This window comes from Syngnathus acus, chromosome 24, assembly GCF_901709675.1.
Source record: "Syngnathus acus chromosome 24, fSynAcu1.2, whole genome shotgun sequence".
Lineage (NCBI taxonomy): Eukaryota > Metazoa > Chordata > Actinopteri > Syngnathiformes > Syngnathidae > Syngnathus > Syngnathus acus.
This window is the reverse complement of record NC_051108.1, coordinates 901,709-926,419: the sequence shown is the minus strand read 5'-3', so window position 1 is coordinate 926,419 and position 24,711 is coordinate 901,709. Positions and strand designations below refer to the sequence as shown.

The 24,711-nt window shown below is 53.5% G+C and overlaps 1 protein-coding gene across 3 annotated transcripts; it reads right to left on the bottom strand.

The window, feature by feature from the left end:
• Positions 1 to 799: 799 nt before the first annotated feature.
• Positions 800 to 23,428, bottom strand: hivep2a (HIVEP zinc finger 2a). Of its 3 annotated transcripts, XM_037244867.1 has the most exons (16): positions 22,956 to 23,428; positions 19,976 to 20,028; positions 8,207 to 9,330; positions 8,125 to 8,149; positions 6,390 to 8,065; positions 6,074 to 6,319; positions 5,856 to 6,015; positions 5,722 to 5,791; positions 4,249 to 5,650; positions 4,029 to 4,177; positions 3,351 to 3,526; positions 3,172 to 3,273; positions 2,464 to 3,097; positions 2,260 to 2,371; positions 1,995 to 2,108; positions 800 to 1,843 (listed from the first exon to the last, which is right to left on the bottom strand). In XM_037244867.1, the coding sequence occupies exons 3-16, from the start codon at positions 9,122 to 9,124 to the stop codon at positions 1,346 to 1,348; spliced, it is 6,282 nt and encodes a 2,093-aa protein (XP_037100762.1). In that variant the 5' UTR covers positions 9,125 to 9,330; positions 19,976 to 20,028; positions 22,956 to 23,428; the 3' UTR covers positions 800 to 1,345. The 3 variants fall into 3 exon arrangements, with proteins under 3 accessions (XP_037100762.1, XP_037100760.1, XP_037100761.1); XM_037244865.1 differs by having other exon boundaries at positions 8,125 to 9,330; XM_037244866.1 differs by lacking the exon at positions 22,956 to 23,428 and having other exon boundaries at positions 8,125 to 9,330; positions 19,976 to 20,047.
• Between the last annotated feature and the right edge of the window lie 1,283 nt (positions 23,429 to 24,711).

Below are 24,711 nucleotides of genomic sequence, written 5' to 3'. Positions count from 1 at the left end.
GTTCGGCCACAATACCATGATCGTTTCGCGATACTTTTCTGTATTAAATATGAAATAAAAAGGGTTTTTTTTTACGGGTGGCGGGGGAGCGCTCGTAAATATTCTCGCTCAGGGAGTAATTCAGTGTAGAACGCACACAACTTTTTTCATTTCCATTTATTTGAAAACAGCAACTGATGTTTGTTTGCGTCATCGTACACACACGCCCACGCACACGTATTTGTGAGAGTATTGGGATTTCTACCAGCACGACACCGAACCTTCTTTTCATAAGCGCGTCACGTCTACACACTCACCTGGCCTTCGCCAGGTAGAAAAAAAAAAAAAAAAAGAGACGCGCACGCACGCACGCTTTCATACAAATGCATATTGTCGTCATTCAGAGACTTGGAATGACGTCAATAATAAATAATAAAAAAAATATTTTTGAATACAAAAAAACTACTCACACACTCTTCATGTACACGACATGTATGTATATGTATATATGTACATTTAACGCTCGTTTTTGCGGATTCAAGCTAATTTTGAAAGAAAGAAGTTTGTTTTAAAAGTCAGACATACACAAGGAGAGGGAGGGACAGTTGAATTTGGGAAAATATTTGTAAAATGATGACAAGAAAAAGAAGCAGAAAATATACAAGCCAAAAGGACTCAAGGCAAATGTATGGTTATGTTTCGATTATAGATTGAATCGATGAAGGCTAAATATTGTTGACATATGTTCAGGTTATGAATATGTATCACTGATGTCAGCAATAAAAGTATGTGTGACAGAAAAAGGCAGCCACCACAGAAATCAAAATGTACAATTTATCAAACATAGGAACAATATTCATCATCATAAATAGCATTATTCAATTGTTGTTGCTGTTGCTGTACACAAAAAAAAGCCTTTTCACTCCTATAAAAATACGTTTTAGTGCAACCGTACATCAGAAGAATTTGTCACTTCACATCGCTTGTCCAGACTGGGAGAAAAGGAGGAGGGGGGGGGGGCGGGGCTTGAAGTTGATCAGGTGACTGCTGAAACGAGCACAAGCAGCCAGCAAAGGCACACGGGGCGGATTATTATTATTTTTATTTTCAGCATTATTATTGTTGTTCTTATAAAGTACCACTTGACTGCCTTGAAGCTGGCCGGCCCCCCACAACTGCACGCAGGCACGCACCTTTTTCAAAATGTTTCAATAACATCTCTATGTGTCTGTTTGCACGTGTGTATGGTGTGTGTACATGCCCATGTGTGTGTGTGTGTTGATGTTTTTGTGTGTGCTTGTGCGTGTGTAATTCCAGAAAGAAAGCGAGTAAATTGTGCAAAACGTTGAGTTGCGCTCATGCACGTCTACGAGCCGTCCGGCCTGCTCTGTGTGCTTTGCGAGGCGTCTGCGGGTGTCCGTGGCGAGGGGCAACGCGGGGGGGCGCTAAAGTGCTGGGCCCAAGGTGGCACCGGAGAGGGCGGCGAGCGCCCAGGTTGTCCTTCCTCCGCCAAGGAAGCAGAGTGTGGCGGCCCCCCAACGCGCTCCCGCCCCGCTGGCCTCCCGTCGCCGTGTTCGTCGGGGTCGATGCGCAACGAGGCGATGGCTTTGGTGCACGTTCGGATGCTCTCCTCTTGTTCCCTGACGACTTCCGCCACAAGGGGTGGAGACCCCGATGACGCCCCGCCTACTCTTTCCAAAGCGGCGGAGGCCTCCAGGCTTTCGACGTCCTCCGAAGAGCGCGGCGGAAGGCGAGATGCGGCCTGCTGCGCCCCCTGCTGGCCCAGCGGTGCGCTGAGTGACGTGGGCCCAGCGTGGACCATCTGGATCCCGCCGATGGGAATCATCGGGAACGTAGACCGCACCTGACGCAAAAATAAAACATAGCTCACGGTATTTATCACATCACACACAAAGGAACCGTCAAATAGAATTAAATATGGGAAATTCAATCAAATATGTTTTTTCAAATATTTCTTGTAAAAAATAAATGTAAAATAGCCACACATGAAGTACCTGCAGTTGTGAATGGAGAGGGAGGTGACTGAATAGGACCTGATGGGGTGGGCTGGATTGGTTACCACGGTTACCAGGATGCTCTAGCCCCCCTGGAGAACCTGGCACACATTCCTGAAATAAAAGCAACAATTTCAGTCGAGTTCCATATGAATGAGAAAACGTCGTTTTATGCTGACTAGCCAGAAGAGGGCGCCATAGGGCAGCTTTGAGAGGGACGACATTGGACAGTCGAAGCTACAAGGCCATCTCCGGCTGGACTTACCGTGTCCATTTCGGCACCGGCGGTCCTGCGAGGTCCTCGAGGGCCCAAGTCCGCCTGACTCAGCAGCCCGGCGAGTTGAGCCGATCTCAGGCCTCGTGAGCCGCCCTGCTGACTGCAAGACGCAACAAAGACGTTCAGTACACAAAGGAGGAAAAAAAGCCACATGGCACCTACTTTAAGTTTACAGATTGTGACTGTTCTGACCTATGCAGGAGGAGGTGCTGATGAAGTCCACGACGAGGTGAGTGCGACCGTATCATGGCCTTGTGGCGCCCTCGTGGCGACAGGTCTCGCTTCCCGGGAGAGGTGGGGGCGAGCAGCGACATGTGCCCCCTCCTGGGGGACAGCTCGCGCCGACAAAGCCCCGCGTCCCGTTTGGGCGACAGGTGGCGCAGCGGCGACGCGTCCCGCCGAGGCGAGAGGTACTGGCGGCTTGACGGTGACAAGCAAGGAGAGACGGGGGACGGGCAGCCCGAGTAGTCCGCCCTGGGGGAGGAGAGGCGGGAAGACGGCGAGGGGACATCCTGCGAGAGGTCTTGGTCCATGGGGGGCGGCGGCGGCGGGTGCTCCGGCGCCCCCTGCGGCGTGATGCAGATGCTAGGGAGGGTGGTGAAGTACCCGAAGAGAGGCGGGGAGGGCTGCGGGGCGCCCGTCGCCGCAGCGACGCCGTACGGGCTGGCCGAGCGGGACAAGGTCCTGGGCGTGGAGTCCCCGTCGCAGTCGTCGTCCTCGTCGTCTTCGTCGTCCACCTCGTCGCCGTCTTCCTCCGAGTCGTCGGCGTCGGAGAACTGATGCTCCGTGGTGGCCTTGCGTCGTACGCCGGCTTCCTCGCCGACGTCTGCGAGAAGCAAACGCTGTCAACTTGAGGGGCAAAACAAATGCGGGTGACGGGAGCGCTCAAATTGCGCTCACCGGCGTCGTCGGCCTCGCCGTCGTCCACCAAAGACGTGGACACGCCCAACTCCAAACACTTCTTCAGGTGAGCTTTTGATTTCATGTGCTTGGTCAGATTACCTGCACACACGGATTCGTGTAAGCCAAACGACCGACATTTGACCGGCGAGACGGATTTGTGAGACCAAAAGGTCCACCTTTGGTCTTGAAGGCAAAGTTGCAGAACTTGCAGACGTAGGGCCGCACGTCGGTGTGCGTGCGGATGTGCTTCTTCAGCATGCTGGGCTTCTTGCAGCGGATGCCGCACTCCTCGCAGATGTACTTGCCCCGACCTCGCCCGCGCACGTACACGTAGTCCTCGTTGGACTTGTACCTGCACGGGAATGATAAAAAACGTTACAGTCAGCAATACAAGCTCAAGTTTTCCAAAACTTATTAAAAGCTGTCCGGCGTGCATCACGGAGGGGAAATTTCCGTCCCTTGTCGGAACACTGGAGAACGTCCAGAATGTTCCGACGGCGTCTGACTCACCGAGACGCTTCCCGTCCCGTTCGTCCGGCTGGCGTTACCTGCCTGAACTTAGCGCGAGGAGCTACGAAGTTTTGGACTCGAGCGCAAAGCGAGGTGGGAACGGATCTCGGCCGTAAAGCGAGGTACCCCCCCGTGAGACGGAGACACTGGTGAGAAAAAGCTCACGAGGAAAAGAACAATAGCGAGCCAGCTGTCTTTGTCTTTAGCAGACGTCTGTCTCTGTGGTGGCTGACTCAAAGAAGGAGCTGGAAAAGTGCAAGTGTCGCTTTCAGCAGATGTCTTTCAAGTTCACTCACGAGTCATTCGGGGCTCCAGATGGCTTCCTGTTCTAAATTCGAACGTACCCGCCTTCGAAGATTTTGATGCGAGTCGGCTCGGCCCCGCCGCCGCCGCGTTTGATCGACACGTCCTTCTCCGCGTGTTCCTCCTTCGGACGATCCTTCATCTTCCTTCCGAAATGGCCGACGTCCACCGGCATCAGCTCGGGTTTTAGCTGCGGGAAAACAAAGCGCGTCATTCTCCGTTGATCTCCTCGCGTGAGAAGAGTGGACTTTGCCAGCGTACCTGATCAAACCTGAGCTTCCAAGCCACGGACGACACCAGTTTCCCCGAAGTCGGCGGCGAGGTGGCGGCCGTGGCGTACAGGAGGTCGGTGCTCCTCCGCTGTTTGGACCTGAGCAGGGCCAGCGCCGCCTTGGTGCTGAGGTTGAGAGGGTTGGGATTGTAGGAGCTGACGCACCAGGAGCTGTAGATGGAGCTCCGGGGCTCGGCCTGAGCGCTGTTGGGTTTGGTGTAGTTGAGGAAACACCAGCTGACCCGGCTGTTGGTGCGCAGGCTCGGGAACTGGAAAAAGTGCTGAGTCTCGGACGCGTCGGCGAGCAGCAGAGTCCGTCCCGTCGCTCGGGAAAGTCCCGGACTCTGGCGGACGGCCAACTGAACCAGCAGGTTGGCCGCCGGGACTCGACCGGGCCGCTCGATGGCATCTTCTGCGTCGTTGGAGCAGACGGCGGCGCGGGACTCGTCCACGTCGAGCTCCTCGGGCGAGTCTCGGCCGCACGACCACGCGGGTGAGGAGTCCGTGACGATCTGAAGAGGAGGGGTGAAGCTTTCCTGCCGAGGTACGTGGGGCTGGTGGTGGGCGGAAGAACGCACGGGAACGGGGACGGAAGCGGGCCCCTCCTCGAGCCCGCCGCTCGTGTCGGCGCCGCTCAGCTCCACGGCGCTCAACTCCTTCACCATCTGCCCAAACATCCTCTCCTCCTTCACCCGCTTCTGCTGCTTGGTCTCGATAAAGAGCTCCACGGAACTGGTGGGGGAGAGCATCCTCTTGCCGCCTCCCAGGCCGGAGCCCGAGGCGTCCGTGGTGGACACGGTACCCGACGTGAGCGACAGAGGAATTCCCGTGTTGGGCCCGCAAGCTGAAGGCCTCCAGTGAGGTGGGCGCAGCATTGTTCCGTCCGTCTGTCCCAGGAAGTGCGCCAGGTTGAATCCCGCTCCGTTTGGACCTCCATCGTCGCCAACTGAACCTCTCTTCGGACCGTGAGCTAGCATCTGGCTAACGCTGGTGTACATCAAGCTAGCGTACGTCGGCACGTGAGTTGGTACGCGCACGGGAACCAGTAAAGGCAGAGAGCCCGCGTGGTTCTGGGTGGCGGCAAACATGGGTCGGATCTGCTGCGGTGTCCCCGCCGTGTTGTCGGAGGAGAGGGAGGCCGCCGGGTTTTGCTCTTGGTCCGGTTTTCCATCTTGGAGCAGCTGCTTCCCCGATAAACTATTAGGAGGTCGGTTCTGGAACTTGTGGAGGCTCAGCCGTTGTCTGGAAGTCTGATTGACCTCCTGACTCCAGAACAGAGCCGACTGCTGGTAAGAGAGGAATTGGGGAGCGCTGGGATGCTGCTGTTGGATGACCTCCAGATGTTCTCCCTCGGACGAGGAGCCTTGCGTCTGCAGGCGATGCTGCACCGACCTGATACGAAAGCAAATGTAGAATTGTATTTCGACCAGAACCGCCATTCCGCCCACCCGGGACGCTCCTACCTGTAGTGAGGTTCTTCCTGCAGGCTGTCCTCGCTGATGCTGTGCTGGAGAACGTGTTGCTGATGAGCTCCTACGACAGAACCAGCGACTTAACTCCCATGCTGCTGGAGATGAACCGCATCGCCACAACTTACCCCCGAGTCTTTGGGTTCTGCCGGCCACGTTGCTGCTTCTCTGTGGAGGGCCGGTCGTCAGGCCGAGCCACGCCCCTTGCTCCACACTCTCCTGCTTGATTGACAGCTCATATCCTCCTGGTTCCTGGACCACAGCCTCCGGGTAGACACTCAGGGAAGCCTGTAGAGGAGAAGATGAGGAACCGAGCTCTCTACGACGCGCCGGACGTTTCCGTTACCTGTCGGACGAGGAATCCACGTCGGCGCTCCTTCATGGCCGAGGCGCTAGTGTAGAGCTCCCCTTGTCTGGACGACGACGACAAGCTGCCATAGTCGAAGGACTTGCTCCGCATTTCGGGCACCTCCGAGGGCAACGTGTACGGCGCCTGCTCCGACGACGACCTCCTCATCTCCCTCTGCTGCCGAGCGCTGCCGGGCACCGTCAGGAACTCGGATGCTTTAGCTCCGCCGGGAACCGCGTCCTCCTGTGGGGGGGGGTCAAAGCAAAAAGCAATTGATGCCTGTTTTGAATTTGCCGGGCTTAGCGCTGGCTACCTGTTTGGTGGGCGAGGCTAGCTTGAGGCCTTCGTCTCTGTCCAAGGATGAAGAGTGCGAGAGGTTGCTCTCCTGACTGGGGCTACGGGACAAGCTGGTGCAGGTGGACTCAAAACTGGACTCCCCGGATGAATGCTCCATGTCGGCCAGGCGCAGCCGCTTCTTCTTGGGCGGCAGCTTCTCCGAGGGCATCTGGGAGAGGGTGTCGCTCCTCTGCGGCAGCTGGAACTCCTCGGCCGGCTGCTTCTCCGACTCCTTGGCCACGGGCGCTTCGGCGTCCTTCTCGTCCGTGACCCTGATCTCGGGAACTTGGATGTTGGGCTGGCGGACCAGTTTGTGCGAGACGTGGTAAGGCGTCCCGGGCGACGACGAGACGGAGGCCAAATCGCCGTCGCTCTGCGGCTGCCGATCCGTACTCTCGCTTCTCGCCGGGCCCGACTCCGGACTCAAAGCGTCTTCGAAGATATCCGAGTCGGACTGTTCCGAGTACTGGCTGGACGGGGCCGAGGGATGATACGCGGACTGCTCGAAGGACTCGGACTTGTCGAAGGAATTGGGTCGGCTGAGGGAGTTGGTGTGCTGGATGACGGAGATGACGTTCGCGGCCGCCTTCCTGCAGTCGGCGTCGGTAAACAGAGCCACGTCCTCGGAGCAGACGCTGGCGCAGGTGTCGAAGCTGTCCGACTGGCTCTGAAGCGAACCTTTGCCCGTGGGGGTGCCTCTGGACCCGTCCAGGCTGACGTAGTCTCCGGACATCTCCACGGAACCGCTGCAGCTGCTGTCGCCGTGGTCGGGGCTGTCGTCGTCGTCCCCGACGCTCTTCTTCCGCCTTTTTCTGGTGGCCATTTCCGCCATGCTGACTTTGGCCGGAGCGCGTTCGCTCAGCTTCTTGGCCAAGTTCTTGGCCGAACCCTCGGGGTCTCCCGTGTGGGCTTCGTGGGCTAAAAGTTCGACGGCCGCCTGCCGCTGGAGTCGACGGAGTCCCGGCTGATAAAGAACATCGTCCGACGTGATCATCTCGTCGAAGGAGTGGCTGCCTCGAATCCCCGGGGGGACGCTGAGGTTTTCGGGAGAAGACGTCGGCATGGAGTTGCTCCTGATGAGAGGCCCGGAATCCGAAGGAGGTTCCAGAAGTCCTGAGCCGCTCTGACCGCCGGGTCCGGCTGGATAAAGTTTGATGTCTCTGGACATGCCGCCTTCCCCCCGTAAACAGACGTGATCTTCAGAGATCTTGGCGACCGTGACAAATTGCCTGGACCTGGAGTTGGGCTGGTAGTACCAAGTCCGACCGAACATGATCTCCTCGTACGTTTTCACGTTGGTATTGGGAGGGCTGACCTGCTGCTCGGCGCTCTCGGAACGCGAAAAGTAGCCCGAGTCGGTGCTGCCTTTGCTGTGAGGACTGAGCAGATTGAGCGACTGCGTGGCGCCGCCGTCCCAATCCCGACCTTTCTTGTCGTTGGCTCTCAGAGCCAAACGCGGTTTGAGCGAAGGGCCGTCGTCCAGGGAACGCCCTCGTCTCCCGGCCAGCGACGTCAGCGCGTGGTGGCAACCTTGGATGTCCTGGAAGGGCGGACACTCCGTCCCTCGGGACTTGGGGACGATCAAGATAGGCACTTTGATGGAGCCCGCCGGCAGCTCCTCGGCCGAATCTGCGTACGCCGGTTCTGCGCCACCTGCACGAGAGCATGGATGAGAACATTCGTTCCGGATGAGTCCAGTTAGTTGAGCTTACCTGGACTCTTGTCGGCCTCAAAGGCCATCCGCGTGATGGACTGGTCCTTGTCTGCCAGTACGGTGGCATCTTCCACACGGGCGATCCGCGTGATGGACTGGTCCTTGTCTGCCAGTACGGTGGCATCTTCCACACCTTCCTCGTCCGTGTCGGTGCTCTGCTCGCCGTCGGAGTGGACCTCCACGTCGCCCCCGGAGGACGCCCGGTCCGCGTCGCCGCCGCCGCGGGAAACGGCCAGCTCGGAGAAGGGGACCAGTCCGGCCTTGATGGCGTGAGCGTGGGATTTGCGATGCTTGTAAAGGTTGCTCTTGGTTTTGAAGGAGAAGCCGCAGGGCACGCACGGGTACGGCCGCTCCCCCGTGTGCGAGCGGATGTGCTTCTTCAGGACGCTGGGCTTGGCGCAGGCCCGGCCGCAGTAGTAGCAAATGTACTTTCCGGGCTTTTTGGCCTTTGGCTCCTTTTTGCCGTAAGCCTCGTCCCCCGGGTCGGGCCCCGTTTGGGAATAGGTCACAAAGGAGCTGGGTAAACTTGGAGATTTTTGTCGGGGGAACCGCCCCCCCGCCGCCCCGGCTCGGTGGGAGTGGGCGTGACCCGGGTGTCCCACGGGGTAGAGTTCGTCTGACGGCAACTGGCCGGCGAAGGGCCAGGCGTGCGCCTCCAGTCCCGGTTGGGGTTTGGCTCCCGAGTGGAAACGTTCCGTCTGCGGATGCTGAGGGTAGGGCGGGCCCAGTTGGTAGGAGTAGCCCCCCGGGAAGCCCTGCGAAAGGGGCCCCTGGGGGTCTTGAGATGGCACCGGGCCTCCCACGGCCCCCGCCGACGAAGCTCCGGATAGAAACTTCCCGGCGTAGTTGCGTTGGTGCGCCGAAGTCTCCCGGTGCCTCGCCGCCGGCGGGTCGGCAAAAGTGCTCCGTTTGGCGCCGGCCGAGGGCTCCGACGCCCACTTCCTCTGCAGAGGCATCTTCTCCCGGGCCGGGTCCTTATTGGACTGGTGATCTTCCATTTGTGAGCAGTGGGAAGGAGGCGGGAGAAGCGCGGCGGGGCACACCACTTCCTCAACGTCCGTCGGCCCTCTTGGCCCGACGTTGGATGCTGCCCATTGGCGGAAATGCGTCAAGTGTACGAGATAACGTCAGACGTCTCTTCCCATGTTGGTTCATTAGAAGCTCTTGCAGACGAGGATCCGCTCGCTCGCTCGCTCGCTAGCACCTGCGACACACACACACGCAACAAAAACCACGTGATGAGGTTTGTCGTTTTGGAGCCAATGCTGCAAAGTCGTTGTCGTCAAGAGCAACCTTCTCGGCAAATGTGAGCGACTCGCTTTGCTTTATTTGGACTTTTTTTTCTTTCACACCCATCTGCGCTTCTGCCTGTTCCGCCACTCGGCCCGCTCGCCCCTCCCCCCTGCGCTCTGTGACTCACTTGTGCACAGCATACCCACGCTGTTCCTAAAAAGACACAAAAGGCCGATATAAATAGCTGAGAGGAAGTGACGCGGGAGTATCATCGCGGGCGTGAACAAGTTGAAGAGCACCGATCAGCATCTTCTTTGAAGAAAGCTGATATTGCAGGACATATTTTCATAACAATGATGAAGGCAGCGGGCGCTATTTTTAAACACTTCCTCTTTTTTAGCCCAATCCAATTGCAACAAACCAGCAGCAACCTTAACGCCATCCATGCCAAGCGGCCATTTGTAATCACTCATCAGTGAGTGAAGACTTTGCGCAAAAGCTTTTTGATGGCAATCGAACGAGCCTTCGATTTCGTGTCTCGCGTGCTCGGCCTGTTTTGTTTTGTTTTCTCACAGGAAATCAACATGGCGGCCGGCGCGCTTGCTAACACGCAAAAATGCGCACTAAACCAGAAGATTGCGAGCGTGAAGCTAAATGATAGTCATCTTTTTTGCAAATCTATTTCCGGTCTTATCTCACAGCGTGTGTGCAAGTTTTATTTTTAAATGGACGCATCAGAGTGCCACATAGCAAGAGGTATGTCTGGAATTCCAGAGACACCAAAAATTGAAAATGGGGATTTATTTTTATCATCTGCGTGGCTTGAGGCATGGGCGAGGGGTCAGCAAGTGAGAACCTGAACTGGTAACCTGAACTCAAGAGCTCATGCGGACAAACAATTCAATGGTGGCCAGTCCATAGCAAAAGCACACATTCTGGAGAGAAAAGCTGACAAAAGCAGGGCTTGTGTTTCCGAGCGCGTTGTCGCACTTTGTGTGCGTTTAAATGATTAAAAGGCCTCACTAACGCTTTCCATTCACTGATTAACTTCGTTAGATGGCAAAAGGAAAGGGGGGGAGGCGGAGGCACGAGCCAGCGGGTGGAGATGGGGTGAGGGGTCAACGGAGAGCGGCTGGCACCGCGTTCTGGCTTGCTTCTTTTTGGCCCTCACTTATTGTTCCACTTCATGTTCCAGTTTGTTCATCTGTGTGTTTGTGTGCGTGCGCTCAAATGAGAAGAAGAAAAAAAGATTTGAGTGGGTGCAAAATGAATGGGATGAACTTCACGTGAACTCGCACACGGTGGTGCAGGTAAGGAAGTCGACTACACTCCTGGATATTTTTGGAGGACAAATGTATGTGTGGGAGGTAAGCAGCTCAGTGCGCGCGTGTGTGTGTGGGAGTCGGAAGTCGTCTGTGTGCCAAGGTCACCGTTGCCAAGCGCTTGTTATAAAAGCTTCCGTTGCGCCATTTAAAAAAGATGGCTGAAATTTCAGCTCAGAAGAAAAGTTCTGGAGAGACACACCGAGTCCATATAGGGAGAAAGAGCGGGAGAAAAATGCGCTGCTGAGACGCCAGGCGGATTATGCAAGCGCGCACAAATGTGCCTTGTTTTCACTTCGTAATGTTCCAGGCTGCTACAACGCGTGTGCGAGATTGTGTTCTTGTTGTCCTGCCAGCTTTGACTGAGTACACACACACACACACACACACACAAAGGTACACACTTAGTCGGAAACACGAGTGACACGGCAGCGATTGAGCTTTTTCCATGTTCATGATGATGTTGTGTGTAACGTGTCGCACAACATCTGTCACTTAGGAGAGGTGTGTGTGTGTGTGTGTGTGTGTGTTTCTGAGCTGAGGTGAGCCGAGGAGGGAAAAACAGGCGTCCTGTTGGTGTAAATTGCCAGTGGAAAAGAGAAGCCAGTCACATTTTCCACAGGGCTGCTGGGCCCAGCCTTGAACCTATTACACACACACACACACACAATGTGTGTGTGCGCGTGGCTTCATTAGATTTTCCACAACAGTGTGCAGAATCCTCCAGGAAGCACGATGGACACAGGGGAGGGCGCGCTTGTTTTGCGGACGGACGCCAAAGGGTGGCCGAGCGGATTTGCTGACATCGGACCCAAAAGAAATGTCCGAGCGTTCGCTAATCAATACATGATTTTCCGTCGACTGTTACGGCCTTTGGTCATGTGATGTCCGAGTTCTTGGAGGAGCTTGGACTTCTTTGGACGTCCAAGTGCTACTTTTGTGAATTTGCTGGAGAAATAAAAAAGGAAGCACTCCTTGAGAGGACAGCGAAAAGAAAAAAAAAAAAGGTCGGGAGGAGCCTGATGGGAAGCAGCGAGCGTCCCAGACGTCCAATGACATCATCACGCCCGGGCAGCGAGAAAAATGAGGACTGCTGTGATTTTCCAGCCGTAAACACGTGGAGATGTTTGGCTGGCTCCATGTGGGGGGGGGGGGCACTTCTCTTCATGTCATGCCTTGAAGCTTGGAACTAAAGGTCCTTCCTCTCCGCTCACCTCCTTTGCGTTGCCCGCCGTTGCATCACGGCCCAGCAGAACGTTCTTCATCACCGTCGTCCAAAAGGAGATGAAGCTCCCGACTTGCATCCGCGAGACATTTTCCAGCGGTGACAAAACGTGACAGCTGTCGGAGACGCTCGACAGTGTGTGTGTGTGTGTACTTTAGTCTGTGGAGGCAGCAGGTGAATGACTACTGTACACACACACACACTTCTCACCCACTCAGTGCTAATATCTCCCTCCTCTCACATCCGACAAGCAGCAGGTAGGTAGGAGGTGTGTGTGTGTGTGTGTGTGTGTGTTCCTGAGTGCATGTGACTAACATGCAGCAGTGAAAAGCGTCTAACTTAAAAGATGAAGCATGTTGGCAAGGTGTCGTCGCCGCTCGTCCAATTTGCTTCATTTCCACGTCACTAAATCACATGTGACTTTTCCATTCCGCCGCCTCCTAAATTTCTCTTTTTGGGCCCATCAATCTTTTTTTTTTTGCTTGGCGACCATTCCTCACCTTCCGGCTTTCTTGAATTAATCACGGCGCTCGCTCGTTAAGCCACCTCCGCGCGGTTAATTCATCAGCGCCGCGCCTTAATGAACGCTCTCAAATTGCTCAACCTGTTTGGATCTTAATTAGTCGCTTGGCCGGCGGGCCCGACAGGACCATTAGGTGGGACGAGGCCGGCGCCGCCGCCGCCGCTCCACCCGCCGCTCTAATGGGACCGCTCAAATATTTATTAGCATATTTATAGGCCGGGTTTCGAGTTTGGGAGACAGGTCGGGCGCGGGTGGGGTTCGAACCGGGAACCCGCGACGCTGACCACCAGAAAAATGGAATATTCTCATGAAAAATGGAGCATGAAATATGATGGCCAAATTACAATCAGCAGCAGAAGGAAATTTAAAAGCTGAGCATAGATCAGCGCCTGGAGGGAAACTCAAGATGGATGGTCAAAAAAGGCGGGCTAGCTAGCTAGCATGTTAGCGAGCGAGATGACTGGAGGGCCGCGGAGGAATTGTGTGAAAAGAATTTCAACAGAGCACAGGATGACAAGCGCATGACATCATCGACAGAGTCGCGTTGGAGGCCGCGCCGGGGGAAGTCGAGAATGAGGAGGATGAAGATGAGCCAGCCGGCCAGGAATGAAAAGAAAAGAGAAGAGAAGCAAAGAAGGAAGCGGGTCAAAGTCAAGTCAGAGTTGAGGGACTGGGCGGACCCAGATGGGAAACATATGCCGTCACACGTATGTGATGACCTCTTGACAGCAGATGGAGAGATGACACACGTGCACGCACGCACGCACGCACACTATCTGTCACGCAGCATATTTCCAACGCTCGGCACGCCGACGAGAGCGGATCGACTCCATTTTGTCGTTTTCAAGTCGGTATCCGAAGGTGGCGAGCCGCAGCAGCTGAGGGCGGGGTGACGGCGCTCACCGTGGCGACCGACTGCGTCCTCCCAGCAGTGACAAAAACGTCAAAGCCGTTGTGCAAGGCGTTCCAACTTTTGACTCGTACGTGAGTCAGCGCGCCCATTCTGGTACAAAGGAGGACGGCCTGATGGGAAATGCGTTGACGCACGCACGTAGGTGTTTTGCAAGGCGCTTACAGTTTACGTATATGTAACATGACAAGTGTCTTATCTTCAATAAACATCATCACGCTAACATGGGAGGGGGTATGACATATGGAGCTCAAGCAAAAGTATTGGGACACCCATAGGAAGTCAACATTTGGACAAAATTGCATACGTGGCAAACTCCAGCAAGTCAAGAAAATGACCAGCTTGGTAATGAGTCGAGTTCTCTGAACCTTCGCACACACACACACACACACGCATGCTGGCCTCCCAATGGCGGATTGTGTATTTTAGTCGCGTTGCGTCAAACGAACACGAACCCGTGACCGTTATGGGTCATAAATCTAAACGCCAGTTGACGACAGCCGCAGTGGACACCAGCAGAAGTGGACCTCAGCCCAACATCTGCAGCTGCACACAAATGCATGGAAGCCAATAGGAGTGAATGTGTGTGTGTGTGTGTGTTGTCGTGGTAGGTAAGCTCCTGAAAGACTTTATGATTTGGACCTGCTGTTTTGAAAAAAAAGCAACCAGAGCCCAATTGAGCTGTGGCAAAACTTTTTCTAGTTTTACAACCGACTCGAGTTCCATTTCTGCCTGCGGTGGCTCGCTCGCTCGCTCGACATTCAAAGCGGCTCCTGTGCAGTTGTTGTTGTTTGGAAACAGAAGGACAACTGCAGAGAAGTTACCTGATTGTTTTGTTGGAGCTTGCTGGGCATCATTGTGGGGAAGAGAAAAAAAACAAAAGCGGTTTTGTATGGAGCATTCTTGGTGTTTACGAGCCTCGCATACTTCATGGCACCCACTAAACGCTGCAGGTCGCGCAGCCCACGCCGGTGCCGAGAGACGGAAGCGAGTCATCGGCCCTTCCGCATCAGCCCAAAACGTCAAGTTTGCAAAACACACTTTGTCATCTCAACATCAATTTTGTTTTGCTGGCGGTGCTCAGGAATGCGGCTGGGCGTCGCTGGACGTGATGAAGTCACGGTAACCGCGGTAACCATCAACAGATCTTCTCACCATCGACCAGCACAAACGCAGATGAAGGTTTTCGAGAAGTAGGTCACCGGTGGGGGAGCTGAGAGAGGTGCCGAGGGGGAGGAGGGAGGGAGGGAGGGAGGGAGGGAGGGGGTCTTGAGTTTTAGTCCTCTCTCACACAAACACACAAACCACAGAGGAATTTCCTCGTTTCATATAAAACTGATAATGGGATGTGCCCCAGCGGGAGTGGAAAATCAGAGGTGACTTACGAGCCGCATTCCAACATGCAGTGGATACTCCCTGGACTGGCGCACACACACTCACACACACACACACACACACACACACGCACTCATCTAGTTTTACATGAGGGAGGAGAGGGAAGGCAGCGGCCTTTGGCAAAGTGCAGTCAAGTTTCCACGTCTTGAGTGGGCTGCTAAATGCATCCCGCCTAGCCTAGCTTAGCCTCACGCTTCCCGGATCCGAGTATGTGTGTGCGCGGTCCTGGCACGGATGGCAGCACAGACGGCGCCATAGCGTGATGGCTTTCTACCTGCGGGGGGAGAGATGGACGCCGGCCGGCCAGCGTGGCGTCAAAGCTGGACGGCAAGGTGATGCCGCCACCTGTCCCTCAATGTGTCTTTGTGCTTTCAATTTTAGGCTAAAACAAACACACACACAAAGGAGTGCGCCCACGCACATGCACACAAAATGTGCACAGCAGGGCCAAGGCCTGAGCACATTTCACTGTCTGAGAATTTGGGAATGGAAAAATGCTTTAACACACTTGGCGCTCCAATGCGACTTCCTGTGTGTGTGTGTGTGTGTGTGTGTGTGTGCGCGTGCATGTGTGTGCCCACATGATTGTTTGTGTGTGTGTGCAATGATGGAGACTGTCACACACGGTCAGCAATGTCTGCTGTGTCACCACGACAACAGCAGACTAGGCCACGCCCCCCACTTACGCAAACACACACACACACACACACACACACACACACACACTTGCAAAAACAAACTGAAAGCTGTGGCTAGCATGTGGAATAGTCTCCATCGTACAGGTATAGCATCATATCCCTCCTTTTCCCCCATCGCCACGGCAACAGACGTGTTGTCTCACTTCCTGTCTTTTTTTCATGTCTCACACACATGCATACACACACACTTTTCACTTCCTGTCCCCAAAACGAGCTGTCATTCATCCACTTTGCTGCCTGTCCATGCACCTTCTCTGGCTTTCTGTTTACATGTGCTTCACCAGGCAGTGTGTGTGTGCGTGTGAGTGTGTGTGTGTGTGTCTGTATATGTGTGTGCATGTGTGTGTGGGAGCCCTAGAGAAACACTCGTCTTGCCACAGGAGTAAAGCCCAGGCATGACGCAGAGCCAGAAATAGACAGAGCGGGCCCCGTGTGAGGGGGGAATCGGCCGGAAGCCGCTCCTGGCACTTTTGCAACGACCGCTTGATACACACGTAAGCAAGTACAACAGGTTTAACAGAAAGATCCATCAGCATTCTAATTATTGTTTGTACTTTCTTCAACAAGTTTGGCGCCTATTGTCACTCGGCGATGACAAATAAAGATCGACAATTTGTCCATCTGAGGGTGCGCCGCACGCTTAACGTTAACCTTTGGCGGTTTACACTTTTAACTTGGGCAAATTGTGCTACAGCTCGTGACGTCACACACTAGGCCACGCCCCTTAGAAGACCACATGAATGAAGGTTTTTTTGGGTTCTATACAACAGAGCATTGCAATTTATTGCAGTTTTCTCTACTTGATTTAGCATCCTGAGTCGATTCGAATCCGAGTCGTGTGACTCGAGTCCCCGGCCTCTACCCGTGCACGCACGTGTGTGTGTGTGTGTGCGTGTGGGAAGCACAAACACAAAAGTTGCCGCTTGTTTGTTTGCTTTGGCGACGGCAGCGAGCGACGGCGACCACTCCGAGTCACACGCACTACACTCTTATGCAACACACACACACACACACACACACACACACACACAGCTGTGGCTGATTCCAACAATGTTAGCTGTCTTTTTAGTCATTTGATTGCGAAATTTAACCCTCAACAAATTTTAGGGATGATATGTCACATTTGTTTCGGAGCTTAACTCGGCATCACATTGAACGAATCACCTCGCTCGCTTGCTCTCGGCCTGCGTGTGCGTGCGTGTGAAACTCGACACGAGATGCCGTGGAGTCTCTGGGGGTCTCCCCGGGGGGGACCTAACATGAGAGCGGCTCTTCCGAGTAATTTTAGCAGCGCGGGGGCAAGGCCGAGGCCAGCTGACGAGCGGAGACGGAAGAAGATTTGCTTTGTTTGTTTTTTTGCCGGAGGCCGACGTGAGTCAGCACGTGAAGAAGCGCCGAAGCGCATCGCCGGCCGACCGCTGCCCACAATCCAGAGCGCTGACGAGACCGACTCACGTGGTGAGTCATCTCCAAAGCAGACCGGTCTCAACGGCAACTTCTCAAATGGGCTAACCCCCCCCCCCCCCTCAAAAATATGCAGAACAAGTGCGTGCTTGTGGCTCAATTGGACTTTTTGCCAAGTTTGTCTTTTGATTGGGAGGAACTGCCGCTAACCGGGAAGACCGTTTGGGAATATCCGTAACAGCCAATCCGGATCTTGAACGTGCCAGCGCTCGCTTAACTCATTAGCGCGCCGGCTTATCTCGTTAGGCCGCTATCGATCGGCTGGCCGGCCGGCGTGATCGATGCCAATGACTCGGGCGCAGTTTGTCGTTACGTAACCTCGGTAGCGGAAAGTCAAAGTCATTCCGAGGTCAGGCGGGCTCCCTGTTGTGAGCTGATTTTATTTTCTCCTCGTAGGTTGTTTACTACTTTCCTAATGAATTGTGCGAGAATAAACAGGGTTTTGCTTTTTTTGGCATTTATTTTGTGGGCAATCAAGCTGACTGCGGTTTTGTGAGGACCAGTAAAAAAAAATGTGGTGACTGGCTGAGTCACGTTGCGCTTCCAACAGAGGAAGAAAGAAAAAAAAAAGGGCACATGCATAACAAACTTGTTTTTTGGAGGCCTACAGAAAAAAACAACGTGATTTCAAGATGAAATCAAAAATCCTTTTTGTGTGCCTATGAAGTGCTGCGAGAGAGAAGGAAAATACTCTGGGCGTGTGCCGCAGTTCACTCAAGGTCGCCTTTTTGGGATTTAGGGCTCGACCTGAGGCCCGACTACAGCTCCGCCCCTCGTCCGCATCATAGCAACAAAAAGCTCGCCATCGGTCGGTCGCCCACCGTGCGTGCTCACCTACACTCCCCCCCCCCCCCCCTTCAGCTTCCCGGCGATGCAAACGCAAACATCCCGTCTCGCTCTCGCTACAAGACGGCAGCCGCGCCGGCCATCAAATATGCATCCAATTACGTAATCGCCGTTACGCAAGCCCACCAAACACATCCTCAATGTGCGACAAAAAGTGGAGCAAACCACTCCACTTTATGTGTGAGAGGTCATGTCAACATCTGTGAAGGCTTCGACTTTTGGTCTTTTCCCACATGCCTAAATCCCAACAACACACACACACACATGCACACACGTGCACGGCAAAATAAAAGGCCTTGCCTTGGCTTCGGCCTGCACCACAAAGCAAACAGGAAACCTTAAAGTGCTGACTGGTGCTCCAGACAGAGGATGAAGATCAACGCCCCAAGTGTTGACTTTGTTTATGTTGCTACTACTACACACACACACACACACACACACACACACACACACACAAGCCACGAGATGGGCAAATCCATCCACGCGCATGACACGATTCCGATCTGGTATTGTGATTTCAAAAACTTCTGTCTTGTTCCAGTTACAAGAAGGACTTTGCAGTCCTTTGAAGAGGACTTCTCAGAAGATATTTGCAGAGATATTTTAGGATCTTCACACTGTCTGTTGGGAATAAGACGAGATGTAGGACACACACACGCACAGGTATGATGACACCAAAGTGTGACTAAATTAATTTGCGCTGTCAATGACTTGAGAGGAGGAAAGACAGAGCGAGACCTCACGCTGTCAACTGGCAGAAGAAAGAAGGATTTTCAGGACTTTTTTTTGTTTGGGGATAAAAGAGGACACGGGGAGGAGGAAAAACACGAGGGATGGGAGGGGGGGGGGGGGGGGGGGTTGAGCGGCGTTAGCACTGACGGCTAATCCGAGCCGCAATGCCAACCAGGCCCAAACTGCTTTTTTTTTAACGGCTCCAAAAATATGTCAGCGGCATGAGATTAAGCTTAGCGGTCTGAAGATGAAAATATGACAACCAAAAGATGCCGGAGGACATTTTGGATGACAGAAAGGTCCAATCGGCATTAGCACCAGGACCAAGGAAAGGATTCCGCTCCACGCACCTGCTGGAGCTCGCCTCGGCTCGGCTTCCCGCGCGGGGACAGGAAATGATGTCACCCAAATGACAGCTTTGCTCCCCTAAGTGACCCCTCCAAATAACAGCGTTCTTCTCTTCCTCACGTCAAGGCCCGAGCCGCCCGCCAAATTTCTGCTCTCTCCCTCCGTCTGTCCCTCTCTCATCTCGGGGCCTCGCCACCTGTTCCCCAGCGGCGGCGAGAACGAGGAAGATGAGGAGGCAGGAAGGCCAAAAAGCAGGAGAGAGAGGTGGAGGAAGAGAGATTTCATGCAAGGCTGACAGGAAGTGTTTCGGCTGCACAAGCCTTCATTTGCATATCAGACGACGCGGAAGTGATGCGTGCCACCCCGAACCGACGCACGCACACTTTTCATATGATTTGAATGGCAGAACAAAAGCTGCAGCCGTGAACACAAAGCAGCGTGGAGGAAAAAGGAAGAAGACAAGTCAGCTTCAAACCATGCTCCGTGTCTCTTATCTCACACGCGAACCTTGCTTTTTGCCCGCCTAGTCACCTCGCCTCCTTGCCACCTTGCCTCCTCCACAGCAGCTGGACTCCTTGAGACTGCTCGCCACCTTCCGCGCCACGGCGGAAACAGGAAGCGGACAAATTGCCGTCGTCCGGGGCAACTGTCTTGTGCCACCAGTCAAATGATGCCCATCTGTTATCTCACACGCGGACGGACGCGCAAAAGTCCCGCCCCCGGCGTGCCATTCCGTCAAGGGCACAGCTTGCAGCTGTGCTATCAAAAGCACCATCGCCATGGCAACTAAATATACACTTGCTCCTCACCTCCTGCCGCTTTTTTTTTTCCAACACACTTTCTTGAGTGCCCGAGAGTGTTTGCGACTGTGTGAACGAGACGGAAAGTTTAAAAATAGAATTTCAAAAGAAAAGAAAAGGATGTCAATGCAAGTGGACCGTTTGCCAAGATTGTCACGGCAACCGCTAACTTGTTAGCATCCAAATAACTGACCCCCCTCTTCAAAAAACGAATCATAAGAAAGGACGGATGCAGCAGATGGAGACATGCGGGGCGTCATGGCAACCGCATGCAGAGTCGCGACACGCAATCGCAACGTGGCACAAAGTGACAAACACGCACGCAGAGTTGTGTTGAGTTGTTGTCATCCTACCTGATTGCGGTCCTGTGGTCCAGCCCAGTAAACACGCTGACAGGTTCCGCTTGCTGGAGGACACACAAACAGTCAAAATATTAGGAACTGACATTTTGCTTGCAAGCAATATTTTGGCCCTGAAAAAAAAAAAAAAGGAGCTTGCCGTTAAAGTTGGACCAGAATTTGGAAGATTTGTCATGAAAAGGGGCCTGCTCATCAAAAGTTGAAACAAACACACACGCACGTGCGAGTATTTTTACTTCCTTCGCTGCTTGTGACCTCACGTTTCTACAAACACTTTGTCGTCTCCCCTGACGTGCTATAAATAATAAAAAATAAATCAACACACAAGGGACATTCTGCTCTCACATCATCTTTTTGTCATTTTCAGTCCATTTCTTTTAGTTTGAAAGCCAGCCGCTGGGCTTTCTGGTGCATGCGCCCGCTGGGACGCGACGGCTTTGATACTCCCAGAAGCTTTTCAAACATCTCGTGCGTGGCCACGTATGCAAATGAGTCAACCTAATAAGATGACAGCGACTACTGTGGGCAAGGACACTTCATTAGGGACACTTAACTCGTTCACTGCCAACCAAGTTAATATCTTTGACGTCTATAACTGTCAATGAGTTAAGTGGATTTTTTTTTTTTTTGGAGTATTTATACTTTAGGCCCGAATGTAATTGGGACTAAGATGGTCTCATTTGTTTTTCTTACCGAAGTCTGGTATTAGAACAGGAGTGTGCCGACTTTATCCACTGCATGTGTGTGTGTGTCAATAATTCAGCCAGTGGCTCTCGGGTTCCTCTGGAGCTCGCTTACACGACGGCCAAAAGTTTGCCGCGGCACTGAGGGCCAGCGAGATGAGTTACAGTCGGCCTTTGTGGCGCGCACGCACCGCCGCCGTCGTCGCTTGGAAAGTCTCGGGGCTGCCAACAACTTTCCTCTTTTCTCGCTGTATGTCCCGCCATGGCGGCTGCGTTACGAAAGGCCGCCTCTCGCGCAACTATTGTCCGCTTAATGGCTCACTTACACATCATTAGCGACACTGATAAGACTTTGTGAGGCGCACAAAGGCTAACCTCCTTAGCATAGCATAGCGCTCACGTGTGGGTGATGAGCGGATCACAAAGCAACAGTAGATATTGTGTCGTCGTCCTCCAAGAATGCAGCAGACATTGTGCTGAATCAAAACAAGACTTTTGCAAACATCTGCTTTGACTTTGGAAAACAATGATCATCTTTTTTCTTGCTTTTCTGACGGATTCTACAGGCAAATTCTGTTTGTGCATTTTCTGCACGAGCGATCTGAAATCATATGCGCATTTTCCATAAAGGGAAGGATAGAAAGAAAAATCATTCATTGGAAAAAAACAAAAAAAACAATTTAAACTGGTTTCAAGTTCGAAGAAATGCTGCCACTTGGACAAAACACACTTTTGCGTCATCAAAGTGCTCGTTGCGCAAGAAAGGACGGACGTCAAACGGCAGCGGCGGGTCGGCTAAACGTCGGCCGCCTCACCGGGCCATCTGCGATTTTGAGCCAAGCACAAAGGCCGTCATTAAGTGGCTGCCGCAATTGGCCGTTCGTACCTCGCTTCCATTTTCTGCGCTCCTCATTGTTCTGCTTTCAAATTTGTGCTGACCGCAAAAATGGGATGGGACTAAAAAAAAAAAAAGAAAGAAAATACCACCCAGATTCCTCATTGATGATTTGTCACTGGAACTGCTGTGTATATAAAAAAAGAAAAAGAAAAAAAAGCCTGCTTGTCTCATCTTAATTGGGGCTGGGCCGTAAATCCTCCGCTCCCGTGTTTGCACAGTGAAATCATTGCGCTGTGGGTATATTTGCACTCTTTCAACAGTTAGCTGCACGCCTTCCAACAAGATCTTTTCCCTTTGTTTGCTACTTATGCTCTTCATTGAAGAATTATTTATGTCTGTGCTAAAGGAGATGTGCGAAGAAGCTTTTTGTTCTTCAAGCTCACGCGTGTCTTAAAGAGGGTACAAAACAAAACCTTTTGTTATTTGCCAAAACTGTCAAAGTGGAACATTAGTCAAAATGTTGTTGTTTTTTAGGGGGGTGCCATTATTGGCCCTGTAATTTGATTTAGAAGATAAACCACTACGCCCGAGGAAAAACAACCAATAAACAGCAGTCATCATGGAGTGAGCTCACAGGAAAAGCGAACATGACCGACAGCATCACTGACTGCTGGATATGACATTTCATCACCAAGATCATTGACATAGCCAAAACACAAATAAAAGCAAATATAATTCACATTTGCATCATTCCTGGGCAGCTGAGTAACGTCCATACTGCAGTTTTCGGCATAAACGTGTTCAAAAAGTAGCAAGAAAGACTCGAGCGCCGCAAGGACGTGGCGGCCGTACGTCTGAGTCTCCCCAGCTGGGGCCCTTCTCTCAACGGCAACACGTCATGGAACATTCCCGGAACCAGCCAGCGCAGCGCACCACCCACCCACCCACCCACCAGCCTGGCTGCCTCAGACGCTCTCTCGCAGAGGAAACAAACAGTACACAGTTGCAAAGTCACCGATAGTCAGTCAAGCCTTTTGCCGACGCACAAAAAGTGCACCAAGCACACAATCACGCCACAAGCGAGGGCGCCCCAAAAGGTCACGGGAAGTCCAACAACACCAACACGCATCCGTCAAACGAGTGACAAACCATCAGTATCGAGCGGCTGTCAAGTGGCCGCCGATCGGGGCCCGTCTCCCGGCTCGGCTTCCGGGCTCAGCCCAGGGCTGCCTGTGCGGCGGCGGCGGCCGCCCACCCGCGCTCGGCCGTGCAAATTCCTCGGTCTGTTACGCAACGCCGCTAATCTGCATGCAGGGCAACGCGTGCCCGGGGTATTCCCCACTGCACCGCTGTGAACTCGCCTGCCCCGAACCGCTAGTCCGAGGAGGAAGCCTCCCACCGACGCGGCCGGGAGTCCGGAGGGGAATTCGGCGGAGGGGAAGGCGGCTCTTACCTGCCGGGAGCGGGGATGACAACAAGCCGCCGCGGTGACGCGAAGTCCCTTCCGGAGCTTGACACCTCTCGGTTCGCCTGCTGGACCTCCGGAAGTCGGACGACGGAAATACAGACGGAAGGCGGCGGCGTTGGCGGCGAGGAATCCACGGAAGAGCCGCGCGAGGGAAAGTTGCGCGTAAAAACGGAAGAAATCCTCCCGACCGGATTTCTGGTGCCGGAGCTCCGCCGCCGCAGTCAGCCACACGGCGAATGCGAGCGTGTGCGTGCGTCAGAGTGAAATCCGGAGACACGCGCGCACGCACGCAGGCGTGCACGATCACGCGCACACGGGGTTATTCCAAGCGCCACTTCCCAGAATAGAAGCAGCGGCGAGAGGGAGTGACAGAGAGACACACTCCGTGTGTGCACGCGCACGCGTGTGTGCGTGTGTATTTGTCGTGCGCGCGCGCGCGTGTGTGACGTCGTCGGATCCCCCAGCGCGCAACCAGGGCAGAGCTAAGGGAGGGGAGGGGAGGAAGGGGGAGCACTGGCCGAGGACGACGCTCTGTCTGCCGGCTTAGAGAGAGCAGGATTCCCCGGTCACCTCTGGAGCAACCTGTCTGCCTGCCTCACTGTGCGACTTGCTTCCTGTGTCTTGGCCGGTCCAATCCAGATGCATTTATGAAGCAAAACTCCAGTGCCATATTATCTTTGGGGATGTAACACTAACATTCGAGTGGCAAAACAATATGCACACGCGGTTGTGCTACTGACAAGTGCATTTTTCAAATCCTGAAAAAATGATTTATGTGAAGGCGGAACAAATTAGGCAGCAAAAAATCTCAAACTCACCAATAAAAAGACATGATGAATGCATTTGGAGGTTGGACCATGAGAATTCGGACCATCTACCCAGTTGCCTTATCCAAGTGGGCGTGGCTTGCCAGAAGATCACCTAGCAACAAACACACCTGAAAGATCATTTTAATTGGGTGTTTTTTTTTTAGGGGGAGCGGGGGTGCAGTATTGCTCCAGTTAAGTTTGGGCACCCAGGGCAAAGTCGTGTGTCCTACATACAAAATTGTTCCACCAATGTGACTTTAGTGTCAACTGATCCACCCTTGTCATCATGAGTCCAAATGTAATGTCTAGATGGACAGTAGGTCAAATATTCAGGTCAGGGGATTTCCAAAGATGAGCTACTGGGGAGGAGAAGGGCGGGGGGGTGCTCCCCGGAGTGGGGCCTTCTAAAAATATGCAGTCTGGTATGCGGGGTGGAAACCCGCCGCGTGTCTCGGGACGGAGGAAGAAGCACGGACGCATTCCGAGACGAGCAACAAAAGCATCCAGATCGCACAATGCTGAGCAAATAAAACGTCATCAAATATCAGAAACCAGTTCTTGTGTAAGTATTGTACATTGTTTGTGTTGGATGCGTGGCTTTTGGGGTGTGAGTGTTTGCTTGCAAGCTGTGGCCCGCAGCAGCTCCTTGCCTCAATGCGAGGGCATCACGCAACCTTCCTTCCTACATTATTTTTTCAACTGAAGGATAAAGGTCAGTTGCGAGTCAAATTTCTCATCACAGCTTCTTTTCCCAAGTCAGCATCTGAAAACCACACTTTGGAACGGCAGAGCGTGTGCGCGTGTGTCTGTTTGTCACGTTGTGGTCCAATGAGCTTCTGTGGCGAGAACCTTGTCATTTTCCTCACAGCGCGTAGCCAAAAGCGAGGTGCCGCGTGCGCTTCGGCCAGCTCTAAGTGGATTAGCGTCTGCCT